Source organism: Physeter macrocephalus, chromosome 5 (assembly GCF_002837175.3).
Source record: "Physeter macrocephalus isolate SW-GA chromosome 5, ASM283717v5, whole genome shotgun sequence".
Classification (NCBI taxonomy): domain Eukaryota; kingdom Metazoa; phylum Chordata; class Mammalia; order Artiodactyla; family Physeteridae; genus Physeter; species Physeter macrocephalus.
In genome coordinates, this window is record NC_041218.1 from 82,346,523 (window position 1) to 82,365,430 (window position 18,908).

General features: G+C 36.3%; 1 protein-coding gene across 1 annotated transcript in view; it reads left to right on the forward strand.

Moving 5' to 3' along the window:
• SEMA3E (semaphorin 3E) overlaps positions 1 to 18,908 on the forward strand; it is a 272,918-nt gene that overhangs the window by 162,667 nt on the left and 91,343 nt on the right. Inside the window, exons 3-4 of the mRNA XM_007108525.3 lie at positions 10,474 to 10,533; positions 12,972 to 13,091. Coding sequence (XP_007108587.1) covers positions 10,474 to 10,533; positions 12,972 to 13,091 — 180 coding nt within the window. The remainder of the gene's footprint in view (positions 1 to 10,473; positions 10,534 to 12,971; positions 13,092 to 18,908) is intronic.

Genomic DNA, 18,908 nt, shown 5'->3' on the forward strand with positions numbered 1-18,908 from the left:
ACCTGCCAAAAAAAGGTTTCTTCTGCTCTCTTAAAAAGTCTCTAAAATCCACAGATAATATGCGACTTAGATTAAACTCTGACTTCGTCAGGAACTTTCTAAGAAATTTTTTTTTAAACATTTATTTTTCTTTTCACCTTTCTCTAAAGGCTTTTGGTACAGAAAGGTTTGGACTGAGCTAGAGGAAATCATTATTTGGGTGAAAAAACTGAAGTATCTTGAGACTGATCATAATGTGACAATAGCAGGACAGTAGTATAATCAGAAGACTTGGAAAGAGAAAGACAAACCTGTGCTGGTAGTCACTTTTCACTTGATTTTCCTGTTTTCTTGTACAACCTACATCTGTATCTGTCTCTTGAAAAAAGCATTTATTTATGATGAAGCCCCAAGGTCTCTAAAATGGGATAGGACTATAGCCACAAGAATACAAAGCTATCCATGTTTAAATTGGCTTTTTTTTTTTTGGCCGCACTGTATGGCATGCAGAACTTCCCCGATCAGGGATCAAACCCATGCCCCCTGCATTGGAAGCACGGAGTCTTAACTGCTGGACCACCGGGAAAGTCAAAAATCTTCCTCATTAAATTTCCTTTCCGTCACTACTTAATTTTAAAATTATCATTTTGTATTGAGGAAGAACTTCCAATCTAGATCATTTGAAAAGGAATATACCTGTTTCTTCTCATATCCTCCACCCCCAATTTATCTGTACTTAGTGCAATATCAAGATGTGGCCAAAAGAGATAATGAAAGTTTATTATGTTATTATTAAATTCTCTAGTTAGCAGCTGTACACTCAGCAATATTAAATGTTGTTTTTACATGATGCATAGTTGTTTGAACTTCAGTCTGGTGAAATTTAATTTGAGTTAAATCTAAGGGGATTTAAATATATGCATGCAAAATTAATGAGTTAAGTTTTTTTAGCGTTAAACATGTAATTCACAAAAAACTAAATATTTATGTTAAAAATATGATCAAGAAAGGGAAGCAAAGGAATAAAGACAAAACATCCTGGTATATTGCTAGCATTTAAGGAGCATTTAAGAGTAAAATTTACATAATTATTGAGTAATTCAAGCTAGTCTTAAAAAGAGGATTTAAAAACTTTTCCTGTGACTCTAAAATATTTCAATAATGTATGATAATATTTCAAAATGGTGAATAATAATATTAATTAGTAAACCAAAACTAGTAATGATTTAAAAATCCCTCTAGATATTACACAAAGTAAAGTTTTTTCATATAGCACCTAACAATTATTGAAAACGCTTTTGTGCTGTTTTCCGTATTCCATGAGAAAAATTTATTTCCTAATTCATATTTATCAGGTTTATTTGTATTACCATAAAGAAGCATTAGCCATGGTACCTTTATTTGTGTTTCTTTATTGGTTGAAAGTTTGTCTTCATTCTTTCTGATCAACATTTCATTTCTAGAATGAGAAATAATGGATCAACAATTACATTTTCTTTTGATATTTGACAGAAAGAGCCAACAAATTATTTTTTGTTTTATTTTAACTTATTTCCATTTGCAGATATTATAAGACCTTTTGAAAAGTAGCAGAATGTAATAGCAAAGAACACATTTTATAGCCACATGGCCTGAACTCCCATATCTGGTCCAGCACTTAGGAGATGAGTGATCTTGGTCAGCTTATTCCATAACTCTGTTTCTCAGTTTTCTCATCTGTAAAAGAGAGATAATCATAGTATTTATCTCACAGCTTTTATAAGACAATCTATTGACGTATTAGTAGCCTAGGCCAGTGCCTGAAACATAGTATTATCTAAATATTTGCTCTCATGGTTATTATCTAAACAAGACATAGAATCAGCACATGATTTCTATGTGCTGCCATTTCTAACTGAGATAGAAGAGTACTGCATATTTTTAGAGACGATTCAACTACGTTCTAGAAACAGTCATGGAGATACGAAGTATGCAGAGATGAATAAAACAGTCCCTACCCTAAAATATTTCTAATGCATTGGAGAAGATACATACATACACATCTGTCACAGGTAGCACAATTTGAATAGAACTATAGCAAAGGCCCAAGTAAAATGCTAAGAAAGTATACAGAAGCTGGGACTTGCAGTTTCCTGGAGGAGATATAATTTAAAATTGGACTTTGAATCGTAGTTGGCATTTTGATTCACACATATAGGTAGTGGGAACAGAGAGTACAGGGAAGAAGGTCAGAAATTTTAGAGCACTTTGAAATAATGACTTGGCTGAAGTAGATAGGTGAGGTGGGGGCATGTGGGTATCAACAGGGTAGAGTGAGAGTTAAGGATGGAAATGGGGTTTAGACCAGATCCTGAAGAATACTGACTGCTGTGCTGTTGAAACTTAATCTTCTAGGCAATGCAGGAGCCAGTGGGAGAGTCTGAATACGTGTATAACATAATCAGAATGGTAGTTCAGCATGATTGCTTTAGCAGCAGCATGTTGGGTAAATGGAAGGAAGAGGAGAATAGGGCCATGAGGCCAGTAAGTAGCACTTAGAACTTAAAACCAGGTTCACTTGTCTTAGAAGCCTAAGGTCTTTCCACCACGTCACGGTGTTGAGAACTAGGCTGCTGCTTTGGTGTGAACTCCGTTTCTCCCGAGGTGGTCATCAGTGTACTGTTAGTTCTGCCTTTTGTCATGAGGTGTTTCTTTCCTCTTGGTTCTTATTCCCTTTGCATGACTAGCGTTTACCATAGTAATGGTTAAGAGACTAGTGGAACAGTTAGTGGTTGGTGACAGTAGTGGAGGAAAACCACTGACAAGTGCGAGAAGGAACTGTCTCCCCCTTGTTAACTTAACGGCAAAGTTGAGTGCCCCACGAGGTTCCGGTATTCAACCACAGATGAGCGACTAGCTTGTCCGTCTCCTATCGACATAGCCCCTTGCAATCTGTGCACATTTGAGAAATACTGAGATTCCTGAAAAACAAATCAAAATTATTCTCAGGGAGGTAGCAATACTAGTTTGAGGTATAAAATCTTCTTTTCTTTTTTCATTTCATGAAGAAATCAAAAGTGGAAATGTTTATTTAAACTGTTATTTTATAGGACTTCATTAAACATTCCGTATTTAGTAATAAATATTCATTTAACAAATTTTCACTCCTGGCTTTCTCTAAGTTACTAAATTTCAGCTTTTTTTTCTAAAATTACTCTCACCACTATTATTTTCAGCTAAAGTTACACTACTGAATTTGGATATCTCTAAATACAACTCAGTCACTTCTGTTTGTAAAAATATTTATACTTTTCTCATTTACTCAACTTTACTGAATCCAAGGTGAAAAAAATGCTTGAATTTTAGAATTTAATTTTTTTTTAAGTGAGAGAAAGGCATTAAAATCTAATTTGCATATAAAATGGCAAATGGTATTTCACATTAATGATGGCAATTTAGTAAATTTCATCCATTAAAAAGGGCATACACAAGGCCAAAAATGTTTGTGTCATAATAATAGTGTTCTAATTCAAAAGCTTTGGATTATAAATGTTTCAAGAACAAATCTTGTCTATAGTCCAAAAGATTATAATTCTGGTATACAAACTACTTGAATAATGACAGCCATTGTAATTAAGTATAAAAGCATAAGCAGTAAGGATAACATGTGTCAGGTTAAAACTACCATTTATAAACCATTAGTCCTCTTTTAATGTGTTATACTCAATCTATTTTCTTGATTTTAATGACATTTATAGGACCTTTAATTAAAATATACATTGATGGACACTGGTACTATATATAGATATAAAATATATAAAGAAAAACTAAAATATAAACAAACATTTTTTCATTAGATTAATAGAATTAGGAAGAGAATATTAGATGAAGTTATAATAGTGTCTTTTTGTGTGTGTGTGGTATGCAGGCCTCTCACTGTTGTGGCCTCTCCCGTTACGGAGCACAGGCTCGGGACGCACAGGCCCAGCGGCCATGGCTCACGGGCCCAGCCGCTCCGCGGCATGTGGGATCCTCCCGGACCGGGACACAAACCAGTGTCCCCTGCATCGGCAGGTGGATACTCAACCACTGCGCCACCAGGGAAGCCCTATAATAGTGTCTTAATCACTTAAATGTATTCCAAGGAAGAGACACTTATATTACCTGGATCATTTAATTTTTTTCAATAAAAAAGGAAATAATGTTTTTTAGACAGTTAAATTATTGCTTCTTTGTTCATTTGTTTTTGTCTCCAAAATCTCTGAGTGTCCTAACATCTTGTAACAATAGAATTGTTAAATCCTTAATCCCCGTGTAATTAGGAGACTCAGTAGGGAGTCCGGGAAAGAATTACTTTGTAATTTAATTTTTATTTTATTTTATTTTTCTCCTTTGAGATATACAAGAATAGTAAATGGCCTGTTAAAGTGTACTGGAACAATTAAATTATATTCTAGGAGTATTGTGATGAAATGATGTGTGTTTACCCTTCTGCTTTTTGTACCTTTCTCGGTGCAGAGAATTTGGAAATGTCATTACACCCTGTTGCTTAACTGCCTTTAAAAATGTTTTATGCAGAACAAATAGCTTAATTTTACGCGGTTTTGTTGACGCTGTACTCTGGAGCAGAACCAAAAGGCATCCTTACTGCCAAAACAAATGAAGAAAATCATTTCCCTTACTGTCTTGGCAGAACATTTGTACTTGATGGCTTTAAAATAACTTTTGATTTCCAGTGAGATCATTCTCTTATCTTTTCTCACCTGAGTGGACCTTTGAATGCAGTCCTGAGCCTGTTAAATTTTGTTAAAAAGAAACCAAAGCAAACTAATGTATAAACAACAACAAAAGCAAAACTTGAATAAATATATAATTACATTGTTCATTTGGAGAGTTCCCCTGTGTTGCACTTTAGTGGAGAGTGTTCATAATTTAATCTTCTACCTCTCTTCCTTCCATGGACCCAGAGTTATCTGGTTAACACCCTTTTCTCTGCCCTCAGAAATCCTGCCAGTCTTTCAAACTTGCTAAATACTGCAGGATTTCCTCCCTGATTAAACTGGAAAGTGTTACTTGTCTCATTTATTTGACACTGCTTGCAGCATTTTCATGTCAGTGAATCTATATCTCAAACTTTATTGTAGGATCCTTTACTAAATTGACTTTTTGAAGAATGTGATACAGAAATGGTGACTGATACAAGTCTGCCAATAGACAATGAATGAGCAGTGATTGCATTTAAGGCCTTGTGCCAGGTAGGCATTTTAGGGCTGCGCAAATAGGTCACTGCCTTGCCCTCTGGAACTTATAGCCCTAATAAGAGAGCTAAAGTTGAGTACACATATCATTATAGTCATAGGTAGAAAAAAGTAAGAAAAACAATATAGAGGATCAAAGGAGGGAGAAATACTATCTGTTGAAAAAGTTAATCAGGAAACGTCTTCTAAGACATGCCTGAAATAATGATTTCATTATTCCTAGAGCAACTGCCACTATTAGGTTTGCTTCTAGAAACAACACATGTTCTGGCAATCCTAGAAAAGCCATGTATTGTCTTCACAACCACATAATATATGATCTTTTGTTTGTGTCAAGAACTGTGAAGGGTCTGAAATTTTACCTTGGTTTTTTTTTTTTGGCGGTACGCGGCCCTCTCACTGCCGTGGCCTCTCCCGTCGCGGAGCACAGGCTCCACAGCCCGCGGGCCCAGCCGCTCCGCGGCACGCGGGATCCTCCTGGAGGGGCCCGAACCCGCGCCCCCCGCATCAGCAGGCGGACTCTCAACCACTGCGCCACCAGGGAAGCCCTACCTTGCTTTTAAGACAAGTTAACCTGTCATAGTTTCATTGATGCTGGCAGAAGACAACGCCTGGGCTAGAAACAGAGGACTCTGTCACTCACAGCACAGCAGGGAGCATGAGCCTCCTGTTTCCATCTTGTCTTTTCCTCCTCAAGCCCGATAGGGGATGGGCAAAGCAACCTAAGTAGATGCTGCACACACAGTGAATTTGTGTCATACCAGCTTTACCAACCTCCAGCTCAGAAAACTCCCAGTCTTACAAGGGATTTGCTAGCAAAGCTGTCCAACCTTTGCCCAGAGGGAGACATTATCTTTATTATCCTGGTCAGGAAACAAATCTTCAATTTGCCCTGAAGGGAGATTCTATCTCTGTCTTCCAAGGCTCTTTGAAAAGCTAATGTGGAACAAAAGCTGTCAATAAAGTATAGGAATCCTCTAGAGAATTGCCCCCCAGACAATATGTTCAAATAGTCCCTGAAATAATCCTTATGAAGCAGTGATTGAGGAGAATGAGGTAATACGTTGAGGTTGTTCTATTGTCTGGATACTATTTCAACATTGAAAAGCTGAACTTTGGTATATTTTTCCAAGGAATTAGTTATCTAATACTTTGAAATTGTAGAAGTACAGTTTAAAGAAGTCACCGTTTTACATAATGGTGAAAAATGAATTAAAAAAGATGCTAATATTCTAAGAAGAAAAGCCCTGTATCTCATAAATTAAAGGTGTTAAGAATATAAAAGCATTATTCTGCTCTACCGATGAGGTATTCTCCAATTTATTCATGTCAATAAGCAAATTAGTCATGAAAATCTTTCCAATGATGGATGATCCTAAAATAAATTTGTATTTTGAATTTGTATTTACACACACATATACATTCTAGCATAGCCTTTTGAATAATTTATGCATCCACAGTAAAATTATAATTCCAAAACCAAATTGAATCCCAAATTAGAATGAGTTTTAGAAATCATCTGAGAAAACCTACTGCTCAGTGCCTGAATTTTTTCCAAAATAAAGGATCCGTGAAGTTTATAAATTCTACAGCTTCAGTTCTAGGATCCTATTGTCAAGTGATGTTGGTAACCTCCCTCAGGCTGATGTTAAGCCTGCAGTCGAACCTGACATTGTCTTATTTATGTGGTATCTTTCCTGACTCATATATGATCCACTGATCGATCTACTGCCATAATGAAGAACATTGATTCTAGGGTATTCTATGTGTGCTTTAGACTTTTTAGTTGGTTTTCTTTTATATCCCTACTTTTTTCCTTTTGTCTTTTTTCTATGTTGCAGCATAACAAAAAGCACTTGTGTTTTTATTTAAAAGTTTATATACTGCACTATGAAAGCAAAGGAACACATGAATGCTGAATATTGTTACTAAGAAACTTTAGGGGGCTCATTACACTAATAATAACATCAAAGTAATGTCATATACCTATAGTTCAAACCATAGAGTGCTTACTCCTATGATAATAAATTTAGTCATAAAAGGATCATAATCAGATGCTATTGTCACCACTTTTATAAATCCCCAATATTTTTCATGTATCAGGGCCTGGATTTGACTACGTAATGTGTGAGTTAAGTGACAAACCTCTTCCCCATCTAGCATATAAATGCCTAACCTGATATTGTATGGGACACAGCTTTTTAAAAAATCTTAAATTTTGACCATATTTGGGATTCAAACATGTATATCAGATTTCAAAAACTAAAATGCCTACAGGGGCCACTCACATAAAAGAAAAGTCTGAAGAGAATCAGAGAGTGCCTGTCCCATTGAAAGAAGACTTCAGACTCAACTCCAGAAGAATGGTGCCACATAGGAAGGCATGCCTGTTGCTTGCCTTTTAGATTTTTCTAGAGACACCAGAAATCTAGATTTTTATGCATAATTTCTCACTTTTAAATATTGGGCTGTAATTTAAAAATAATTAAACAGTCTTCACTAAATAAAAATATCTTCAATCAGCAGCATCTAGTATGTAGTTCAATAACCAGAAAGTCCTTCCAGACTAGCAGAGCACAGGATAGGATGGTGCTGGGTGGAAGGAGGGGAGACATCAGGGAGAGATAATAGAGACCTTTAGGGAACAAACTGCCTTACATAGGAAGACAGTTGGTCTTACTGGCACAGGTGGAGCAATATAGTCTAATATATATGACCATTGATACCGGCTAGTAGGATGTTGTACCTGAACTCTTCTTAATCCAGGACCTGAGGCTCTTAATCATCCTGAGGAGGAAAAGGCTATTTTTAGAAATATTAATAATATCTTAAGAGACCCAGTCTACTCTACTGGGAAATTTCTACTCATTCACCAAAATGTTCACTTGAGAATGGAAGATGATTGCCTACAAAAAGAAGGGAGCCAAAGAAATGTCCATGTAGCCTGGCTCAAAGCAGCCGTAGAGGCAGGAGAGGAAGAGAGAACATCTTAGGAGTCCTGTACACCAGGGCATGTGGATCCAAGGCACAGGCCTTTGGAGGCTATGAATAAAAAAACTGTAGGGGGTTCTGGTGAAAGTCAGCATCGCTCAAAATGGAATTCATCATCGCTGACCAGCAGAGCCCATGAAGATGATGCATTAGCATGAGAAGGTGATCCCATGGAATTCAGAAAGAGACACAAGAAAGAGAGCCGATTGAGCTTTTTCAGTCGTGGGAGGAGGAGTGATTGATCCAGCAGGTGAGGGGATAAGCTATTAACCGGGAGGCTTTTAGGTCTTGAGGCACAGGAAACATTTGAGAACTTACCAGTTGCTACCATTACTTAAGGGAATTGTATACCTTGGTTCCCATCCATAGGTCTGCACTGTAGAGTTGGACAGAGAAATAGGCATTTTTTTAAAAAGAAGCTCCCAAATAATACTCAGGTAAAGTTCTGGTAAGGATTAAATTAAATATTGAATCTGAAGTGCTCAGTACAAAAGTTAGAAAGCTGATAATGCCAAGTGTCAGTGAGGATTGCTGGTAGAGTATAAACATGTCACCATTCTGGAGAGCAACCTGACACTACAGTAAAACATTAAATGTATTCTTCACTAGGACCCAGTAATTCTGCTTCTGGTTATACATGCCAGTGGTATTCTTATACAGATCCCAGAGGGACGTGTACAAAGATGTGCTGCTGCTTTTTTGGCGGGGTTGGGGGGGGGGGGAGTGGTTCTTGTCAATAAAGTACTTTATTAAAACAAAACAGACTATTGTGGTAAGAAGCCTTTTCCCAAAGTAGCTTATACATCATCACTTCTGGTGTAGTCACTGCAACTGAAATGAGCTGTTCGTGGAGATCATAAACATTAAAATGATTCCTCTAGGTTTTATTGGGAGAAGATGTGCCGATGTTTGCTGTGGTGGAGATTTGGAGTTAATTTGGGTGTCCTCATTGGGACAGTAGAAGAGGGGAATATGGGGGATCCATACCCCAGATGTTACAAAGCAGTTAGAAACAGCAGAATGGATACATAGGGCTTTGTATAGGGGTCTTTAAAACCCAGGTCTTAGTATAAAAGATGAGAAAGACTTTACATAAAATATACCATATACATAAATTAAAAAATGCCCTCAGAGCAATACACACTTTATAAGAACATATGCAAACAACAAAAAAACTGTTAGTCTTCCCAGGAACAATTTACAGTGATTGCCTCCTGGAGGGATGCAGGGAGAACATGGAGGGGGGAAGGGAAGGAAATAAATTGATAATTAAAATAAGCGAGGGACCTTTTAAGACCAATGATAATAATGAGCCCTCAGTTGCATAGTATAGCAAACTCAAACCGCTGCACATGAGTTTATAAAGTAGAAGAAAGAAAAACTAAAAGTTCTTGCCATGCTGTCTGGCACATGGTGTGATTAATCTATCATTTAAGCAAAAAGAGGAACAGAAACAGTCTGAGAAAAGAAAAGGATAGAGAAAACAATTTCTTTCATTCCAAAAAAAAAACCAGTTCACAGTTAAACATTTGTGGAATTAGATTTAAAAAGTACTTAATGATTTCTGCCTGTGGTCCCAGCAAAGTGCTAGGCAGTATTTGAGATGAAAAAGAGGTGTTTGATATATTCTCTCTTCAGTGAAGATACCAACAAATTTGAAATACAACGAAAATTTCCTGAAATCCAGTGGGAAACTGGTAGAGTTAAATAACGTTTTAAAAATAATCAAAGATGTTTGTGGTGTATTATGAAGTGATACATTATAAACAAAGGATGAATTATAAATTCATTCATTATAAATCCTTTCATTCTTTTGTGCACAAATGTTATGGAGAGTCCACCACACCAGGTTCAGTGCTAAGTGGTAAAATGCAAAGGGAACTTAAGGAGGTTCCTGGCCTTTGGGGGGCAGACAAGTTCAGGAGAGAGATTGGACAGCAGAGGTCACAGCAGGTTAAATGCAGAGTAGTGCTGGTTGAAGTATGAGTGGCCTCTAAAGGCCTGAGACTTGAGATGAACCTTCAGAAAGATTAAAAATAATAATAATAAAGTTTAGCATAAAATAAAAGCTAAAAGGTGTCTTAATTTGGCAAATAATGCCATAAAGAAGATAAAGTCTTGCTTGATCTTCTCAAAGAAGGAAGTAGAACCAACAAAAATAGAACAAAATAAAATGTATTGAATTGCAGGAAAAAAATGAAATGGTTTTTCAGTGTGGTTTATTTTTATATGCAGTTGCATAACAGTCCATTATCTTTTATTCCAGATACACTGGCCAAGTACAGCAGTAAAAACAGAAGAATGCATAATGAAAGGAAAAGATGCCGTGAGTATTATTCATTGTAAATTCAAAAAATCATCAATTATAGTCATGGTCAGTGACAAAGGACTGAATCTCTAACCTTTTATTTGCTCCTAAAAAGCATATATGCAATTCATTTCAAGAATAAATATCTATCTATCTATATATCTATAGATATATATATTGATATATACATAATATATATCAGTATATATGCACACATACATGTATATATACACATGTATACACATGCACATATGATATATACGTGTACATTTTCTATATATATAATTACTTAAAAATTAATTTCAGTGTAGAGGTAGAGTAGGGCACCAAGGTACCATCTAGATCTTGGTTTTATTTTGTCTTATAATATTTTAATCAACTCAGATTTATAAATTCCTTCTAGTCAGGCTTATCTCCTATGTATTGGGGAGAAAAATAATTTCAGGTAATTTCTTAATTTGAGGAAAAGCTAAGCACCGTCTTTGTGAGATTTCACCTCACCCTGATTAGTAAATTAGAAACAAATGAACAAACTAAAGGAGAGAAAACAAAAAACTTGAAAGAAGATGGCAAAGGCAATAAACATGCTTTATATATTCCACATGTTTTGAGGATGTCTCCTACTGAAAGAATCAATATTCCATCTCTCCATAACTTCCCTGCAGCGTGTGAAAGGGAAGAGGTGGTCCAGCAGCAGCGGCCCTGCCGTAGTTGCTAACACAAGAGTACGTGGGTGAAAGAACTTTTCTCGTGCTAGGAGTAGCTGGCCGATGACACAATTCACAGCTTTGGAGGAAGGCATGCACAGCTCCTTTTGAAAGTTAACTCATCCTTTTTTTCAGTAAGAAGAAAAAATACCATGTAGAAATCTAACATACATTATACCAACTCCTGATTCTTACAGCAACTGGGTAACAGCCAAGGGATGAGTCAAGACATTCTTGCTGCCTTAGTCTACAGCGTGATGCTGAGTAATTGAACACATTCAGAGGCTGTGTCAATCTAAGCCCACCGAGCCAAAATGTGGTCTAATTGGCTTACTCAAGATGTGACAGTTTCAAGAGATGAGAAGCAGGTGCTTATAGCAATATGAAAATAGGATATTAGATTTTCCCAACTATACGGGTCATATACAGACTAGGATGCTGCATGAAGGGGAAGTTAAAGGAATAATTCTATCGGTGTGCCCCAGATAATCGGTTCAGTAGTGTGTTACTTGTTCTTACCAAGGGAATGCTATATTCTGAATCACTTAACGATGAGATAGTTCTGCTGGCTTTTTCATCCTAATACTGTTCTATGAGAGAATTTAAAAGTCAGAATCTGACCTTATAAAACATAATATGTACTGACTATTGCATGTAGTAATATCAAAGTGATATTTAGCAATAAAAGGGTTTAGTATTTCTCTCATAATTTAAATGAACTAGCAGTACCTGATTTGCTAGCAAGGTATTTGCTAAAGTTAATTTAGTCAAGTTTGTCTGAAGTAATTTTAAACTTTTTTTCATTCAGCATACTCACCTAATGACTGATCTATTAAAAGTTTGTTACACATGGAGTGTGTATCAGGTACTGGGTTTGATTAACTACAAAATACAAAGATGTGTAAAATCAAGATTCTGTCCTTGATAAGATTACAGTTGAATCCCATTATGGGCAAACTAGAGCTCTGGGGCCGAATGTGACCTGCCATAAATGAAGTTTTGCTGGAACACTTCCATATACATTCATTTTTCTGTTGTCAACGGCTGCTTTTATGCTATAGCTGCAGAAGTAAATAGTTGCAGCAGAGACCAGATGGCCCATCTAACTAATTATATTTACTCTCTGATCCTTTATAGAAAAAGTTTGCTGATCTCAGGACTGTAATCTTATAGTAATAGGTGTAAAATGTTATTTTTATCAGTTAGCTTTCTATCTGTTTACTTGAAAATTTTCTATGAAAGTATTTTATATGAATTTATGAGTTTGAAGATATAAGACTTATTTTCCCAAACATCAAAACTCTGTAGTGCCCTAAGGTCTGCATATGTTCCCTTAAGGGTAATGAAGCTTTTTCTAGTTATTTGTTTTCTGACTTTATGCTGATTCATTGTTTATATGAAATTTTAAAAAATAACAGGTTTGGGAAGAATTTAATTATTTAGTGAAACATTGCCGTGTAAATCTTTATACCTGGATAAATTTCTGAACAGTGCTTTTTTTTAATTCCTCGTGTACTAGAATACATGAAAATGATACACTCACATTATTAAATGTAATTCATACATCTCTGTATTGGTCACCTCCATCTCTTCTTCCACTGGTCCTTGTCTTCTTTTCATCTGCCCCCTTTGCCTTCTCTAGCCAAGGGCGGATTATACATGAGATTTCTAGGGCAAGGAAAAGCAAAAATCAAAAAAGAACTAAACACATTCATTACACTAACCAATTTTTTTTTTTTCCTGCTTTAGAGTGAGTGTGCAAATTATGTTCGGGTTTTGCATCACTATAATAGGACGCACCTTCTGACCTGCGGTACTGGAGCTTTTGACCCCCTCTGTGCCTTCATCAGAGTTGGATACCATTTAGAGGTATGATGATTTCATTCATTGCTCTCAACGAATTATCAAAAGTAATGCTTGAAAGAACTTTGTTTTAAAAGAAAGGTTGTGGCATTTCTTCCTACAAAAGAGAAAAGCATTTGTGATCTTCTGATTAAGCTTGCTTGAGTCAGATAAACGATCTCTCTGGACCTTTAAAATTCTTGCCAGCTACAAAATCTGTGAACCCATTAATTCTTTATGTATTCATTCACTGAAGAATTTCATTTACTTAATTTGTCTGCTTAAAAATATTTCGTAATATCAAACTGTGTTCTCTGTTGTCTCCTTATATAAAATTTTATTGATGTAAGTGCCAAACTAGAATGAATATGTATATATATGAACATATATATACAAGCATATATGAAAATAAATTTATATAAATAAAATTACTATATGCAGTATTTTTTAAAAGACACGCAAAGGCTTGTTGATCCTGTAATGACTCCTTTTCTTCGCCAGGTGAGGTGGGGGAGGTAGAGTTGGGCTGCGGGGAGATTGCAAACTGACTTAAGATAAACTTTACTTGATGAGAGCTATACATGTCCTCCCCTGAGACCCCACCACTAGATGGTATGGTATCATGAAAGCAAATCCCAACTGAATTCTGCCACACACACCACATTATATTTACTAACAAGCAGGCTTGATATTCAGTCATACAAGTGGTTTCAACAAACTGGGTAAACTCTCAGCTTTGGTTTATTTAGGCACATTTTCAAGCATCTTACATTACAGTTTCACTGTGAATAAGCATACTAAACAATATACTGATGTCAGGATCTGTTACCTTCCCTTGTGGTCAGAAGGCAGAATCCTGCATCAAGATGGGACACAGATAAAGCAGAGCTCTGGATGATCTATAGTTAAGCAGCTAGACTCTCTCTCTCTCTCTTTTTTTTTTTTTAATTCAAGTATAGTTGATTTACATTGTTGTGCCAGTCTCTGCTGTCAGCAAAGTGACTCAGTTATACACATGTAGACATTCTTTTTTTTAATATTCTTTTCCATTGTGGTTTATCACAGGATATTGAATATAGTTCCCTGTGCTATACAGTAGGACCTTGTTGTTTATCCGTCCTGTATAAAATAGCTTACATCTGCTACTCCCTTGATTCTTGGACCCCATTTATGAAAGGGCAGCAGTGACTATAAAATATTTTCAGCCACCACATATGAAGAGCAACATTCATTTCACTAGTGAAAAATTATTTCTCATATTCCTGATACTAGTTAACACACAGGTGCACATATAATTAGCAGTATCTGAAGTGCTCACTCTAGCTGCCTTTGGAGAGTGCCCCTGATTGAGGCACTTCAGCTGTTAAGCATCCTTATAGGCAGGATTTTTGATTAGCATATTTTAAATGTTAACTAACCACCCCTAGTTGTAGATTAAAGTTAAGTAGCGTACACAAACACATCACAGTATATTTACTAAATTACTTTAAAGAAACAATGCAGGTAATATAGGAGAACATTAGAAGGCAAGTAAGTCCAGTGCAAAGTCAGAATATTTACATATACACAAATATACAAAGTATACATATGTATATACATATGCATATGTACATATGTGTATACAAACACACAGGTATACATAAATGCAAAGTCAGAATATATACAACTTGTGATGCAGATTTATTGGTGACAGAGCCTCTCAGTTTTCATTTATTTTTGAAGGATATTTTCCCTGGATATAGAATTCTGGGTTAACATTTTTTTTTCTTTAAGCGTCTCAGAAATGCCTTATTGTCCTCTAATCTCTTTCTCATGTAGATTTAGGTTTCATTCATGCTGGTATTATCCTGTTTGTAACTGCTTTATCTTTCAAGATTTTCTCTTTATCTTTGGTTTTCAGTAGTTTCTCTGTACTGTGCCTATGTGTGTGTGGTGGCAGTGTTGGAGAGATTGATATTTATATTTCTTGGGATACTAAGATTTTTGGATACAGAGTATATGTTTCAACACCAAATTTTTGGCCATTGTTTTTTCCAAATAATATCTCTGCCTCATTTTTTCTCTCCTCTCCTTCAGGGACTCATAGACAGAAGATAGACAGACAGACAGACAGACTGACTTTTGGGCAGTGTCCCACAGATCACCATGATTCTGTTCATTCTTATTCAATCTTTTTTTCCTCTGTTGTTCAAGTTGGATAAATACCTTTGATTTATTTTCCCTTTCTTCTGACATCTCCCATATGCTGTTAAGCCCACCCCATTAATGGTCCATGTAAATATTGTACTTTGCAATTCTAGAACTTTCATTTTGTATATTTTCCATTTCTATCCTGAGTGCTCCCCCATATTTTTATTTATTATGACTCTATTTTCCTTTAAACTTTTGAACATATTTTAATAGCAGTTTTAAAATCCCTGTGGGCTAATTTTAACATCTGGGTTACTTTAGGTTTGCATTGACTGTGTTTTCTCTGGACAATGAATCATATTTTCTTGTTTCTTTGCATGTCTAGTAATTTTTATTTTGTACTGGACACTATAGATTATATACTTTAATTCTTGATTCTGAACTCTGTTACCTTTGAAGAGAGTCTGTTTTTATTCTAGCAGACAGTTTACTTGGCTCGACTCACACTCAAAACTACCTTGCAATGGGCAGCATCCATGCATCTCTTTTAACTTTCCAGCCACTGCTTTTCAGGGTCAGCTTGCACATGCAGTTCAGGTGTCAGCTAAGGACTTGGGAAAGAGTGTATACACAGATCTCAGGGCGCCTCCTTCAGTTTCTGGATATTCCTTCTCACTTTTAAGTTGATCTGGTACCTTAAACTTCTGTCCTATGCCTTTCCAAGCTAGAAGGTCTCTAGCTTTCTGCTTGAGTTCTAGCCATTCCTCCCCACATGAATTAGGACATTCCTTGAGTGAAAAACTCTCCAGTCTTTGTCTGCTCTTACTGAATCCACTGCTTTCAAATAATTTTTTTTGTACTTTTTTACTTAGTTAATCATCATTAACTGTGGGAGTTAGTTCAGTACAAGCCGCATTGTCATTAGTAGACGTGGAACTCCATGTAATTCACCTTCATGTACATAACGTTGAATATTTTTCTCATGTAATTATCTTAATATTAGGTCTGATTAAAAACATTTTGAAAAAAATTCTGTGTGTGTCATAAAAGGAATATGTGGTCAGATGATAATAAGGGCAGTGAGAGATTTATTCCCAAAACTCCGTTTGGAGGCTTGGTAAAATTTCATATGAGGGAATGAAAAATTACAAATTGTTATAGGCAAGGAAAATGTTTAAAAAACACAGAGATAGGCACATATGGAATAGGTTCACAGACATTAGTTGGTTGGGAAACAGCAGAAGATAAAGCTGGGGCAAATTGGTGGAGGATGTTGATGCTAGACAGTGGCATTCTGTAGGTATTTCTAAAAACAGCATGGAGACTAGGAAGGAGGTTGAGCAGAGTGTTTGATTGACATGTCATTAGTAATATTTAGGACTGATTCAAGCAGAGAGGGATAAAAGGCAAAGAGAAATTAAAGGGAACTATTATAAGAGTCTTAGTGAGAGATCATGAGGATATTTGAGTGTTGTCACAACAGCAAAGGAAAAGAAGTGTGGAGCTGATGTGAGAAGCCACTCAGCAGGAGTTTATATAACTTAACATTTTATTGGATGTTGCTGACGAAAAGGAATCAAAATACAATTCCAATTTTATTTCTTGATGATTGGGAAGAAAAAGTCTAACAGCAAGAGGAAACTAAGAAGATAAGAGTATGTTTCTGTGAGAACATAAAAAACGCTCAGTGTTTCTCAGTTATAACTGTTTTATTTCCATGTACAGTTATTTGAAATATTGATCCTGCAGCTAGGATAGGGTGTTATCAGAATAGGTTGAATTATTGAACCCTAGGGAGTTAATGGTCCCTGAAGGAGTCTCTCCTTTCTGTTTTTCTCTCTATCCCTCATTCTCTATCTTATTTTTTCTCTTGCTTTCCTTCTCTGCCGTTCACTTTATCAAAGTAACTTGGAAAATGCCATTATTTAGGTGACAGTAGAATGTTTAGGGAATATCAATGTAAACAGACTGAGCAGACATAGTAGTATAAGGCAAATCATGTCAGTGCAAATTAGAATCACACTTGTAAGAGTGAAAGGAACAAAATTAATAATAGACAACATTATCAGTGCTACAGAGAGGGCAGTTTTGGTAAAGGGATGAGAAATTAGAATGTAGGAGATGAAGAAGTGACTGAATTGTGATAAAGGCAGTACTATTGCCTATTCAGTCCAGAAATAGAATTGTTAAGAAAAAGAAATATGGAGAAGGATATAAAAAGTGTAGGAGTGTTGAAAGGTTTTTCTTAGGATAGTAGATGGGGAAACTTAAATTATTTATTGATATGATCACTTTCCTTCTTGGAGTTAAGGAGGGCTGGGTGGGAAGCAAGTTTGACAAGGAGGGGGACTGTCTTATAGTCAGTGGAGAGATCTCATTAACAGTTGGATGTAAAGGGCTATTTTTCAAGAGAGGAACCAGAACTAGAAATGCAGATTTGAGAATTAACAGCATGTATATGTGTGAAAGCTGAGCCCTTTAGGTATGATATCATTGCTTAGGAAGAGAATTTGAGTAAAAAAGGGAAAATAGTTGAATATAGAGTCCGGAAACACCAATATTTGAAAGGCTAGTGGAGGAAGAAAAACCCACAAGGGAGACTAACAAGAAGTGACTAGAGGGCTTCCCTGGTGGCGCAGTGGTTGCGCGTCCGCCTGCCGATGCAGGGGAGCCGGGTTCGCGCCCCGGTTTGGGAGGATCCCACATGCCGCGGAGCGGCTGGGCCCGTGAGCCATGGCCGCTGGGCCTGCGCGTCCGGAGCCTGTGCTCCGCAACGGGAGAGGCCACGGCAGAGGGAGGTCCGCATACCACACAAAAAAAAAAAAAAAAAAAAAAGAAGTGACTAGAAAGGTTCGGAGGAAAATCGGAGAGGGGGATAGCACAGAAATGAGGAAGTGATCAACAGTGTTACAAGTCTCCAAGAGTCAGTGTCATTGGACTTAGAAAGTCTTTGGAGACATTTAGGAGAGGAGTTTCAGTAAAATGTGGATGCAAATCATGGTTTTCTGGCATAAAGGATTAAAGCCAACTTTCTCTTCAATCACTTTTTTCTCTTTCTTCATTTCATTATTTTTAATTTTTTCCTGAAGTATAATATAAATATAAGATGTACACAGCATGTGAATGTATTGCTAGATCACGTCCACACAAATTGAATACCCCTGTGTAACAGACACCCAGATTGAATCATTTCTTTTATTTTTTGCTTTTGTTTGCACCTTTTTTTCCCTCATAGGCTGTAAACTCTTGGTTTTGTTTTATCTTTTTCTCTTATGCCCCTTCTAGTTTAGTCTTCATTTTCAAAATTATTTTTTCTTTTTATTTCAAAGTCCTTCCTGAATTGTATCACTTCATTTTTGAGTTTTCCTAATTTTGATTTATGTATTTTATTTCTTCTATCTTTTCTTAACTTCTTTTGAAATACTAAGTTATGTTTGATTCTCATCCACTTTGTGGCATGTCTGTTTGACAAACTTTCATTGTCTGTGGTAAGTTTATTATTATTTTATCCTATGGTAACATTGTAGCAGATTCAGGTGGCATCTTCTTCTTTTGCTCATTTTTATAAAAAATTAGTTCCTGAACTTTTAAAAGGAAAGTGTGGATCAGTGTAGATGTACGTCTAGCTTTACATTTTTTTTTTTTTTTTTTTGCGGTACGCGGGCCTCTCACTGTCGTGGCCTCTCCCGTTGCGGAGCACAGGCTCTGGATGCG